Source organism: Bufo bufo, chromosome 10, assembly GCF_905171765.1.
Source record: "Bufo bufo chromosome 10, aBufBuf1.1, whole genome shotgun sequence".
Lineage (NCBI taxonomy): Eukaryota > Metazoa > Chordata > Amphibia > Anura > Bufonidae > Bufo > Bufo bufo.
In genome coordinates this window covers 59403999-59416425 of record NC_053398.1, presented here as the reverse complement: position 1 = coordinate 59416425, position 12427 = coordinate 59403999, and the positions used below count along the sequence as shown (strand labels likewise).

The 12427-nt window shown below is 44.9% G+C and overlaps 1 protein-coding gene across 1 annotated transcript in view; it reads right to left on the bottom strand.

Annotated features, from left to right (window-relative positions):
* STIP1 (stress induced phosphoprotein 1) overlaps positions 1-12427 on the bottom strand; it is a 63140-nt gene that overhangs the window by 13773 nt on the left and 36940 nt on the right. The window contains exons 7-9 of the mRNA XM_040409950.1: positions 5258-5360; positions 3839-3959; positions 2835-2931 (exon numbers count right to left, since the gene is read on the bottom strand). Coding sequence (XP_040265884.1) covers positions 2835-2931; positions 3839-3959; positions 5258-5360 — 321 coding nt within the window. The remainder of the gene's footprint in view (positions 1-2834; positions 2932-3838; positions 3960-5257; positions 5361-12427) is intronic.

Below are 12427 nucleotides of genomic sequence, written 5' to 3'. Positions count from 1 at the left end.
TGACGCCGCCTGAGCCATACAGCGAGGCCTGCATTGCATCGCTGAAAGCGGCAAGGAGGTAAGTTTTTTTATTTCTTTCATTTACACTTTACTAGGGGCCCTATCTGGCACTCATGGGGGCATCTACTGGGGGCCCTATCTTATGTACTGGCACACATGGGGGGCACTATGGAAGAGGAGGAGCACTATAGGGGCCCTATTTTAAATACTAACACACATGGGGGGCACTGTGGAGGGGGGGGGGGGGAAGTATGATTGGGGCCCTATTTTATATACTGGCACACAAGGGGGGCACTATGGAGGGGGAGGAGCACTATGGGGGGCCCTATTTTAAATACAGACACACATGGGGGCACTATGGAGGGAGGAGTACTATTGGGGCCCTATTTTATATACTGGCACACATGGGGGGCACTATGGAGGGGGAGGAGCACTATGGGGGCCCTATCTTATATACTAGCACACATGGGCACTATGGAGAAGGGGGAGCAGTATGGGGCATCTACTGGTGACCCTATTTTATATACTGGCACACATTATGGGGGCATTTTATACTGGCACATTGTCAGGCACCATGGGGACAAGGGGAGGCACACGATATAGGAGTATTTTATACTGGCACAAATTATAGGGCACTATGGGGAACTTGGCTTAACTGGGGGCACATTCTTTGCACAGGGGCCCTCTGCTGTCTGTGTCCGCCCCTGTGCCAAGGCCTGTGGGAGCTGCAGGACAACATACAGTACATGGCATGAACTCGGACCTATTGATCTTGGTGTGTGTGGCGCCAGTAGACTGCACTATGGTAGCGAGGGACAAACTACCATGTAAGGCTACTTTCACACTAGCGGCAGGACGGATCCGACAGGCTGTTCACCCTGTCGGATCTATCCTGCCACTATTTCGCCGCTCCGCCCCCCATTGACTATAATGGGGACGGGGGTGGAGCTCCGGCGCAGCACGCGGTGAGAGGCCGCCGGACTAAAAAGTCGGACATGCAGTACATTTAGTCCGGCAGCCTCTCGCCATGCATTGCCGTGCTGCGCCGGAGCTCCGCCCCGTCCCCATTATAATCAATCGGGACGGACGGAGCGGCAGTTCGGCGAAATAGCGGCAGGACAGAGTGTGCACTGTGATGTGACCACCTGTTTGCTGTGGATGAAGACTGAGAAAGCAGGTTGTGGCCAGTTTGCACACAAATCTAGTCTTGAAGTGGGTTCTTAAAGTGTGCCAACCATCTTAGACAGAAGATGGAGTTCCCAGACAGCTAAGGGACCCCTGAGTTGTCACATTAGCTATTTAAAAATGTCATTTCTGAATGCACTGGTGGTGTCAGCAACTCTAAATGGCACAATGCTTACCCTTCCTATGGATCTAGTGACATGTTCTGTCTGCAATGTGTCTCATCTGTTGCACTGCAGAAGGACAAAAAGAAGGACTTCTCTAATGTGACTGGCTCAGGAGAACGCATGCTTGGCTCGACAAAAATGAAGAAGTATAGTGGGCACAGTTCCCTTAGGCTATTTTCACACTCGCATTTGGTGCGGATCTGTCATGGATGTGCACAAACGCATCCGTTCAGATAATACATCCGTCTGCAACGGATCAGTTTGTATCATCTTTAACATAGCCAAAACGGATCCGTCTTGAACACCATTAAAAGTCAATAGGGGACGGATCTGTTTTCTATTGTGCCATATTGTGTCAGTGAAAACGGATCCGTCCCCGTTGACTTACATTGTGTGTCAGACTCAGGACGGATCCGTTTGGCTCAGTTTCGTCAGACGGACACCAAAACGCTGCTAGGAGGCGGAACAGAGACAAACTGATGCATTCTGAGCGGATCCTTATCCATTCAGAATGCATTAAGGGCAAAACTGATCAGTTTTGGACCGCCTGTGAGATCCCTGAACGGATCTCACAAACAGAAACCAAAACGCCAGTGTGAAAGTAGCCTTAGCTGAAGTCACAATCAGCAGGCACGTATTCAAGGAATCGTGCAGAATCACTCTGGCAACTAGTTACTAACATATGGAACAGTTTTGCTTTAAAAAGATCTACTAAGCTATGTAGAAATGTTTAACATTTAGGCCCCTTGCAGACGAGCGATACGGATTAGGTCTGGATGCGTTCATTTTCAAATGCGCGATTTTACAAGCATGTTCATTCAGTTTTGCCTGCAACTGCAATTCAGTTTTTATCGCACAGGTGCAATGCGCATTGATAAGTTTTTTCACTCGCGTGATAAACTGAAGGTTTACAAACATCTCTTAACCACCATCAGTGAAAAACGCATCGCATCCGCAAGCAAGATTTTCACGCAGCCCCATTCACTTCTATAGGGCCAGTGTTGAGTGAAAAACGGAGATTAGAACATGCTGCGATTTGTGCATTGCGTGAAAAACGCTCATGTACACAGACCCATTGAAATGAATGGGTCCGGTTACAGTGCGGGCGTAATGCATTCGCATCACGCAGAATACTCGCTCATGTGAAAGGAGCCTTAGTTGAAAGTACACTTTAAGACAGATGAACAACTTACAAGTTTCTGACATACACAGCTCCTCTAGGGCTTGTGCACACAACCATATTTGTCTTATAATCCTACCCATTCTTTTTATGGGGCCATGCACACATCAGTATTTTTTGCAGATCCCAGTGTCTCTTGTGCAAATCTCAGCACAAGTCCTATTCTTGTCCATATTTCCAGATGAGAATAGATCTCTCTATTGATGCGAGAGAAATACAGAATGCACACAGAAAGCATCTGTACTTGGTGGACCGAAATACGAACACTATGTTGTGCACAAGTCCTTGGAAAGTTGAAACGTTACCTTTTTGGAAGGCCTCGTTGCCTTTATTCTTCTCGTCCAGAGCTAGCTCAGGATTTATATATGCTAGTCGTTCCTGTTCCTTTAGGATTTTCTCTGCCTATAGATTTAAAAACACACACATATTATAGTTCATATCTCTCAATGTAAAACTAAAGATAACTCATGGACATCAATTCATCCAAGTTATTTCAGATTTACAACATATAAAACCTGACTGGAACATTTCAGCAAAGTGCACTAATTCTAGTTCCACTAAGATATTTTTTAATGTGTTTAGGTCACTCTTCTGGCATAAATACATGAAACATATCACATTTGGGCAAAACTCATACATTCATGAAGCCCCTGCACTTTCAGATACGTGTGAATGTGTTCAAAAGATGGGTGGGGTTTTATAGAGTTGTGGCAAGCCCAACTCATTAGTGAGAGATTTTCTAAGGCCTCATGCAGATGACCGTATGTATTCTGCAGTTTAAGGATCAACAAAATACAGAGGCAGACACTACTGATACCCGCCTTTAAAAACGCCCAGAACAGTGCTGTACACCGCCCACTTGAGCCAGTGACGTCACCGGGCTCCCTGCTAGGTGGATCCCCAGTACGTCACTGGCTTAACTGGCCTTGCCCTGCGCAATGCAGCGCAAGACAAGGGGAGCATCGGAGCAAGGAAATCCTACATGCTAAAGGAGTGAAGGGGAGCTTATGACCGGGTTCAGCCCTGAAACCGAACAACCTCTTTAAAAAAAAAAAAATAATAATAATTGAAAATTAAAAAAAAACGTTGGGAGTTTTGGATGCCTTTTGTTGAGGGTGGGGAGGCACGACAATAAAATGGACATAATTGGTCAAACTACCCAAGTAGTGCAAACTGGGGGAGAGATCAGTGCACTACTCATACGGTATATGCGCAAATCTCCTCAAATCTAAACAGTATTTTAGAAGTTATCCTACGTCTGTACACACTACACATTCATTTCTTTACTTCTGCTCCCGCGAGTACTGACCTGCTGACATTTCTTAAGAACATCTGGTGTTCTGTGCTCCGCCAGAGATTTGTTGAAGAACTGAATTGCTTCCTTGTACTTGTCTTCTTTGTAATAGGAATTTCCTATACGTGCATAAGCTCTGCAGACAAAGGAAAAACAGTTATAACTAGTGCACATAACTCAATGCCCTTCTGATATAATCAGTGAAATTTCTGTAAAGAAGTGTCTTAAAAGAAAATGCATTCAAAAAGGCAATTTGCTAAGCCAAGAGCATCTGCATTTTCATGAAGTTACAATATAAAAGCACTGACATGTTTCACAAAAGGAACATTTGTAACTTATCAGAAATCAGTGTAAAGTATTGACTAACCCCGATCAGTTCCCAGGCCTGTCATGGTAATCTGCCTACAAAGCACAGCTCAGCAGGCATTGAGACAGAATCTCAGTCACCATAATAGTTCTCTGTAATGGTGTATGGGACAAGGGATCAAAAGATTCCAGGTTCTAGGCCCTCTAAGTGGGCTAAAAGATTATGTAAAATGGTAAAAAAAAGTGTAACAGTTCAAATCACCCCCCTTTCCCAACAGTACATTTATTTAAAAATAAACAAGAGGTATCGCTGTGTCCAATGTCTGAACTATTAAAATATATTTTAAAAAATGTATACAAGATTCAAATTTTTTTTGTTACCTTATTCCCCCCCCCCAAAAAAAATTAAAATACAAAATAAAAAAATATTGAATAACCGTGATCAAAAAGTTGTATGTACCACAAAAATGGTACTAACAAAAACTAGATTGCCCAACAAAAAACAAGCCTTCACACAGCTCTGTAGACAAATATCTAAAAGTTATGGCTGTCATAAAATGGTGATGAAAAGAAAATTGATTTTCTAAAGTTTTTTATTTGTAGTAATAAAACAAAGCACTATAATTAATTTGGTATCACTAATTGTATTAACCTGCAGAGTAATAATTGCTAGCGCCGCAGTGAACGCTGTAACATCAAAACCAAAAAAATCTGGTCAAAATTGTGAAACATAGTAAAAAAGTTATGTCTATTGGAATGTGGGGAGTAAAAAAACGAAAATTCAAAAATGAATATGGTCCCAGTCCTTAAGGGGTTAATGTAGATCAGTGCTAACAGATCTTGTAGAACACTGAACAGAAGAGGTAAAGCAAATTTTACATGTGAATAGTCCCTGAGAGGTGGACTTGGGGAGCATATTTTTCCACAGAATCATAGTGACATAAAGCTGTCAGTAGGATTCTGTAGAAATAAAGTCAAGCAGAGGCACATAGCATTATAAATCATGATAATGCCGTGCGCTCCTGCAAGTCCAGAGCGGAGGATCACACACACTGAGCACGATTCCCGCAATGGACTCGCTCGAGTGAAACAGCTCTAAGGGTCACAAATGACTCGATGGGGACTTACTTGGCAATTTGTCTATAGTCTTCACGATTTTCTCTTCCGACCTCAATGGCTGTTTCACATAGCTCTCTGCACTGATTGTAATCTCCTTGTTCAAAGTATACAGCTGGATAACAGATGAAGACAGGTCAGTTCAATGGTGGAATACATTAAGTCCATTCTGGGCGGCCACCCAGGACCCCTGGCCACCCTAAGTGCAGATCAGTGTCAGCCTGTAACTTACTGTAGGAGTAGGCTGCTTAGAAGAGCAGCAGCTTTGCTTCTGCAAGAGAGGTCCTGGTCCTTCTAGCTAGCTACACAAAACATCAGTACCGTGTAATGCAGTATGTAGTATGTAGCATAGCGGTTATATTGTTGCCTGGTCTTGCTGTTGTTTTAGGTTCAAATCCAAGCATGGGTAGTAACATAGTATATAAGGCCGAAAAAAAAAGACATTTGTCCATCTAGTTCGGCCTGTTAATCTGCAAGTTGATCCAGAGGAAGGCAAAAAAATAAAAAATAATAATAACCCGTTGGCGGTAGAAGCCAATTTTCCCCACTTAAAAGGGGTTGTCCGGGATCAAACATTTTTTTTTAAAACTGCTTACTCACTGTTAGTAGCCAAATCTATCTTCCTAAGATGTTTTTAGGTAGCTTTTGCACTGCTGCATGGCTCCTACAGTCCCCAGCAGACTGTTTACATATCTGTTTATGTATGCCATCACTTCCTGCTGCAGTGCATTGTGGCTCCCAGTGCAGCTCAGCAGCTCCTGGTTTCTACAGTGTAAGATCACCTCCCTGCCCCCGCCCCCCTCATACATATTCAGCCTCCTCCACATCAGCCACGCCTCCATAGATCCGCCCCCCTCTTACATATTCCTCCCCCATAAACTCCTCCCCCCTCTGTCTCTTGCACATGTCATGTGCTCAGTGTTTGCAGACAGTGAACTAACACAGGGAGCAGCTCCATCTTTCCACAATGGTAGATCATTTTTAGTTTTATGTGTGCATTCATCATTACAATAACCAATTATTAGTAATATATCTTAGCATTGCTAATGTTTTACAATTTCCCTAGTTTTGCTCTGCTACACGGTAAGGCTATTTTCACACTCACGTTTGGTGTGGATCCATCATGGATGGATCCGCACTGATAATACAAATTGCTGCATCCGCTCAGAATGGATCAGTTTGTATTATCTTTACCTTAGCCAATATGGATCCATCTTGAACACCATTAAAAGTCATTGGGAGATGGATCCATTTTCTATTGTGCCAGATTGTGTCATAAAAAACAGATCTGTTCCCATTGACTTGAGCCCTTGGCAGCTGTAGACATCTCTGTTGGTCCCATGTTCATATGTGCCCGCATTGCTGAGAAAAGTGATGTGAGGAAGGCCTAACATTGTGTGTCAGGTGGATCCGTCTGGCTCAGTTTGGTTATGCGGACACCAAAACACAGCCAGCAGCGTTTTTGTGTTCGCCTCTAATGTGAAATGGAGGCAGAACGGAGCCAAACTGATGCATTCTGAGCAGATCAATTCAGAATGCATTAGGGCAAAACTGATCTGTTTTGGAGACCTCTTGTGAGATCTAAATCTCCTGTCTGAAAGAAGTCTTAGGCTACTTTCACACTAGCGTTCGGAGCGGATCCGTCTGATGTTTCATCAGACGGATCCGCTCCGATAATGCAGACGTTTGCATCCGTGTGAAAGTAGCCTGAGCGGATCCGTTCAGACTTTACATTGAAAGTCAATGGGGGACGGATCCGTTTGAAGATTGAGCCATATAGTGTCATCTTCAAACGGATCCGTCCCCATTGACTTCCATTATAAGTCTGGACGGATCCGCTCGCCTCCGCACGGCCAGGCGGACACCCGAACGCTGCAAGCAGCGTTCAGGTGTCCGCTCACTGAGCGGAGGCTGAGCGCTGGCAAACTGATGCATTCTGAGCGGATCCGCATCCACTGAGAATGCATTAGGGCCAGACGGATCCGTTCGGGGCCGCTTGTGAGAGCCTTCAAACGGAGCTCACAAGCGGAGCCCCGAACGCAGGTGTGAAAGTAGCCTTATTGAGGATCGCATTGGTGGATCCGCAATATATGTGCACTGTTCCATTTGCATTATGATTCACCGATGCAGACCCAATCCGCAAATCATGAGATTTGGAATGGGGCACTACGGAGTGTTTCCTGGGGTTCCATTCGATTCCTCTGCACAGAAAAAGGATAGAACTTGCTCTATCTTTTTGCTGAACGGATGAATCTTGGACCCATTCAAGTGAATGGGTCCATGATCTGTATGTGGCTGGCCCACGGTCGGTGCACGTGCATTGTGGACCTCAATTTGCGGTCAACAGCACGGGCACGTGAATAAGCCCTTATGCGGCAGTTAAAAAACACGAATGCTGCCTGTGTGCTGTCATAAATTTGTCTAAAAAAAACAGTCCATCAGGGCTCATGTACATATAATAAACATTGGTGGCGCAGTTCGCCCCCCCCCCCCCCCCCCCTCAATATAATAAACATTGGTGGCTCAGTGCACCCCCCCCTCAATATAATAAACATTGGTGGCGCAGTTCGCCCCCCCCCCCCCTCAATATAATAAACATTGGTGGCTCAGTGCACCCCCCCCTCAATATAATAAACATTGGTGGCGCAGTTCGCCCCCCCCTCAATATAATAAACATTGGTGGCTCAGTGCACCCCCCCTCAATATAATAAACATTGGTGGCGCAGTGTGCCCCCCCCCCCCCCCCAACAACCCAGTATGATAAACATTGGTGGCTCAGTGCTTCCCCCCTCAATATAATAAACATTGGTGGCTCAGTGCGCCCCCCCCCCTCAATATAATAAACATTGGTGGCTCAGTGCTTCCCCCCTCAATATAATAAACATTGGTGGCGCAGTGCGCCCCCCCCTCAATAGAATAAACATTGGTGGCGCAGTGCGCCCCCCCTGTGCCACCAACGTTTATTACACTGGGGGGGGGGCGCACTGTGCCACCAACGTTTATTATACTGGGGGGGGGCGCACTGTGCCACCAATGTTTCTTATACAAATACAGGAGGCGGGTGCCGGAATCAAATAGCCGGCACCCGACCTCTGTGACAGGGAGCTGCGATCAGCTACAATTAACCCCTCAGGTACCGCACCTGAAGGGTTAACTCAACTGCAGCTGATCGCAGCTCCCTGTCACAGAGGTCGGGTGCCGGCTATTTGATTCCGGCACCCGCCTCCTGTATTTGTATTACAGGTCATTTTTCTTCATTGGTGGCGCAGTGGCCACAGCCCTCTCCTCCCTCCTCCCCCCCCCCCCCCGTCTCTTCTTATTGGCAGCGGCGAGGGCAGCAGCACAGGGGGAGAGAGAGACTTGGGTCCATAGCAACCAGGACGCCTTTGTTAGGCGTCTGGTTACAATGGCAACGATCGCGCCGTTGCAATAGCAGCAGCAGGGGCGCGATGGTAGAGAGAGGGAGCTCCCTCCTTCTCAACCACATAGATCTGGATGCCGCGGGTGTTAGCTGTTACAGTTACAGCTAACGCTCTCTGCTGATGGCAGCGGCTCCGTTCCTGAGCCGCTGCCATCAATATCGGCACCGGACTGGAGGGGCGGAGCTTAGCCAGGAGAGTTACTGCCCCTCCTAGACTTTTGAATAATTAATGAGGCTGTCAGTGACGTCACCGGGCTCCCGGAGCAGCGGAAGAGGAAGCTTTCCTCCTCTGCAAGGGACCCGGTACGTCACTGACTGAAAGAAATCTGTTACTTCCTGCCATAAAGGTTTTTGGTAAAAAGGGTACTTTAGAAACATGCTGAAAAGGTAGGACATGGGTGTATGTAAAGTGTGTGCATGTGCAATTTTATTAAACAATGGTCCCTAATCCCGGACAACCCCTTTAAGGGAAAAAAAAATAAAAAATACTTCCCGACTCCAATCAGGCAATCAAAATATCTCCCTGGATCAATGACCCCTCTCTAGTAGCTATAGTCTAATATTATTACACTCCAGAAATACATCCAGGCCCCTCTTGAACTCTTTTAGTGAGCTAACCATCTCCACCTCCTCAGGCTAGGTTTGGGCAATATACCGGTGTTAATATACCGCGGTATTAAGAAACAGCGATATCACCGTTTCTTAATTACCGCGGTATATTAGTGACGTCATAGGAGCGATCGCACTTGCACTGACCGCTTCTAGAAATGTCTGCGTCCGGCCGCCTGTGCACATTGCCTGCCAGTTCTCAATGCAACTGCCTCCTCCTCGTTCCTACTTTACCTGGACTCCAGCCACCGACCCAAGAACTAGCACGCTACGGCCACCCTGAAGCCCAAACTTCAGCAGCCAATGAGAGAGGAGAAAAGACCACGGCATCCTCACAGGCCAGCTGCGAGCCAGGCCTGTACCATTTGTCCACAGCGGGGGAAAACACATGCTGACTAGGGTAATGAATAAACATGTCTTCTAGGTAATACCATCTCCTATCCTATCTTACCATCTATTGGCAGGCTCATCGTTTTTTGCATATGGCAGTGCCAGCTCTAGCGTTGAGAAATAGTAACCAAAACAAAAATATACCACTTTACCATTTACTGCCCCCCATATACACATGAACGCCTGACTTCTCCCCATATACAGTGTACAGCACCCGGCCACCCCTGTATACAGTGTATTTTGTACAGTGCACATAGATGGGGATGTACTACTAGACCGAAGGGGAATATACGGTATAACGTCTCCTTGTGGCCGCCCCCATACAGTATAACGTCTCCTTGTGGCCGCCCCCATACAGTATAACGTCTCCTTGTGGCCGCCCCCATACAGTATAACGTCTCCTTGTGGCCGCCCCCATACAGTATAACGTCTCCTTGTGGCCGCCCCCATACAGTATAACGTCTCCTTGTGGCCACCCCCATACAGTATAACGTCTCCTTGTGGCCACCCCCATACAGTATAACGTCTCCTTGTGTTTTTTTCTTTTAAACGGGTATTTATTGCGATAAATTTCTCAATACCGTTATCGTCTGAATATTTTTGATATCACCCAACCCTACCTCAGGCAGAGTTCCATAGTCTCACTGCTCTTACCGTAAAGAATCCCGACCCCTGAGGTACCCCACTAGTGACAGTGATCCAATCTGAGTGTGCACCATTAATAACCACCCTCTGTTTTCTATCACTCAGCCAGTTACTTACCCACTTAGACATTTTCTCCCAGTCCAAGCATTCTTATTTTATATAATAACCTTTTATGTGGTACTGTGTCAAATGCTTTGGAGAAGTCCAGATATACGCTGTCAAGTCTAGAACTTACCTCCTCATAGAAACTGATTAAATTAGTTTGACATGACCGATCCCTCGTGAAGCCATGCTGATATGGCGTTATTTGCTTATTTTCATTGAGGCGCTCCAAGATAGCAAAGTTTCCAGGGCTGTTTTTGGACCCTTTTTGAATATTGGCACTACATTTGCTATGCGCCAATCCTGTGGAACATTCTTTGTCAGTATAGAGTGCTTAAATATGAGAAATAAGGGTCTGGCTATGACATTACTTAATTCTCTTAGGATACGGGGGTGTATGCCATCTGGTCCTGGCGATTTGTCAATTTTAATCTTTTTAAGACGCCGCTGTACTTTTTCCCGGGTCAAACAGGGCACTTTTAATGGGGAATTTACGTTTACATTCTGCATTTCATCTGACAGTTTATTTTCTTCAGTGAATACAGGAGAAAAATAAAAATAAAAAAATTTAATAGCTTTGCTTTCTCCTCATCGCTGTCTGCAACTTCCCCCTCACTCTGTAAAGGACCAACACCTTCAGATTTATACTTTTTACCATTTATCTAACTGAAGAACATTTTAGGGTTAGTTTTGCTCTCTTTGGCAATTAATTTCTTGGTCTCTAGTTTGGCCGCTTTGTTTTTTTACATATTCTTTTATATCTATCCTTATAGTTTTTCAGTGCTTCCTCGCTACCCTCCTGTATTAGCGATTTAAATTCTCTCTTTTTGACATTTATTGCTTTCTTTACAGTTCTATTTATCCAAATTGGTTTCTTCTTGTTCCTTAACCTTTTATTCCCATAATGTATGTACTTCTCACAATTAGATTTTAGGATGCTTTTAAAAAATGTCCCATTTTGTGGCTGCATTTTTATTTTTGAGGACTTTGTCCCAGTTAGTTAGGCCTATGGCCTCTCTTAGTTGGCTAAATTTAGCTTTTTTGAAGTTTGGTATTTTTGTTCCTCCCTGAAGAAACACTTTTGAATAATAATTGGAAGGTTATTTTATGGTCACTATTTCCCAGGTTTCCCCCAATCTGCATGTCTGTTGTTCTGTCAGGTCTATTGGTTAATACTAAGTCCAGTGTGGCCGTCCCTCTAGTCGGTCCCTGAACCAGTTGGGAGAGGTAATTGTCTTTGGTTATTGCCAAGAACCAGTTTCCTTTATGAGATGTACAGAGATGTACAGGTTTCAGTTTCCCAGTCTATATCTGGGTAGTTTAAGTCCCCTATAATAACCACCTCATTATGATTTGCAGCCTAATCTATTTCCCTTAGTAGTAGATTTTCTGTGGACTCTGGTACAGTATATTAGGTGGTTTATAATAAACTCCTATCAGTATTTTATTATTGTTTTTGCCTCCATGTATTTCTATCCACAGTGACTCCACATGCTCATGTCCCTCACTTATATCTTCTCAGACTGTGGGCTTTAGACAGGACTTTACATAAAGGCAAACCCCTCCCCCTCTCCGGTTTGGTGATCCTTCCTAAACAGACTGTAACCCTATATGTTAACCGCCCAGTCATAGCCATCATCCAGCCATGTCTCAGTTATTCCCACTATGTCATAGTCCTCCTCATACATCACTAATTCCAGCTCCCCAGTTTTATTAGTGAGGCTTCTGGCATTAGTATAAATATAAGAAAGGGAGGGGATGCAGCTCACCTGCTTTGCAAATAATCAGCCTCATAAAGTCAGGAGACCCTCAAAGTCATGAATAAGAACTGCTAAGTTTGAAACGCGTCGACTGACACAAGACCACGTGTTTTTACCGCTTGTGATGTGAACAGCTGTAATATTTGCATCCACCGGAATAAAGAAGTTACGGCTTGAAATCAACATTGAAAGTGCTGGATTTTTCTTTCCTTTTGGTATTAGTATACATAAGATTAAGAGGTTTATGTATATTTT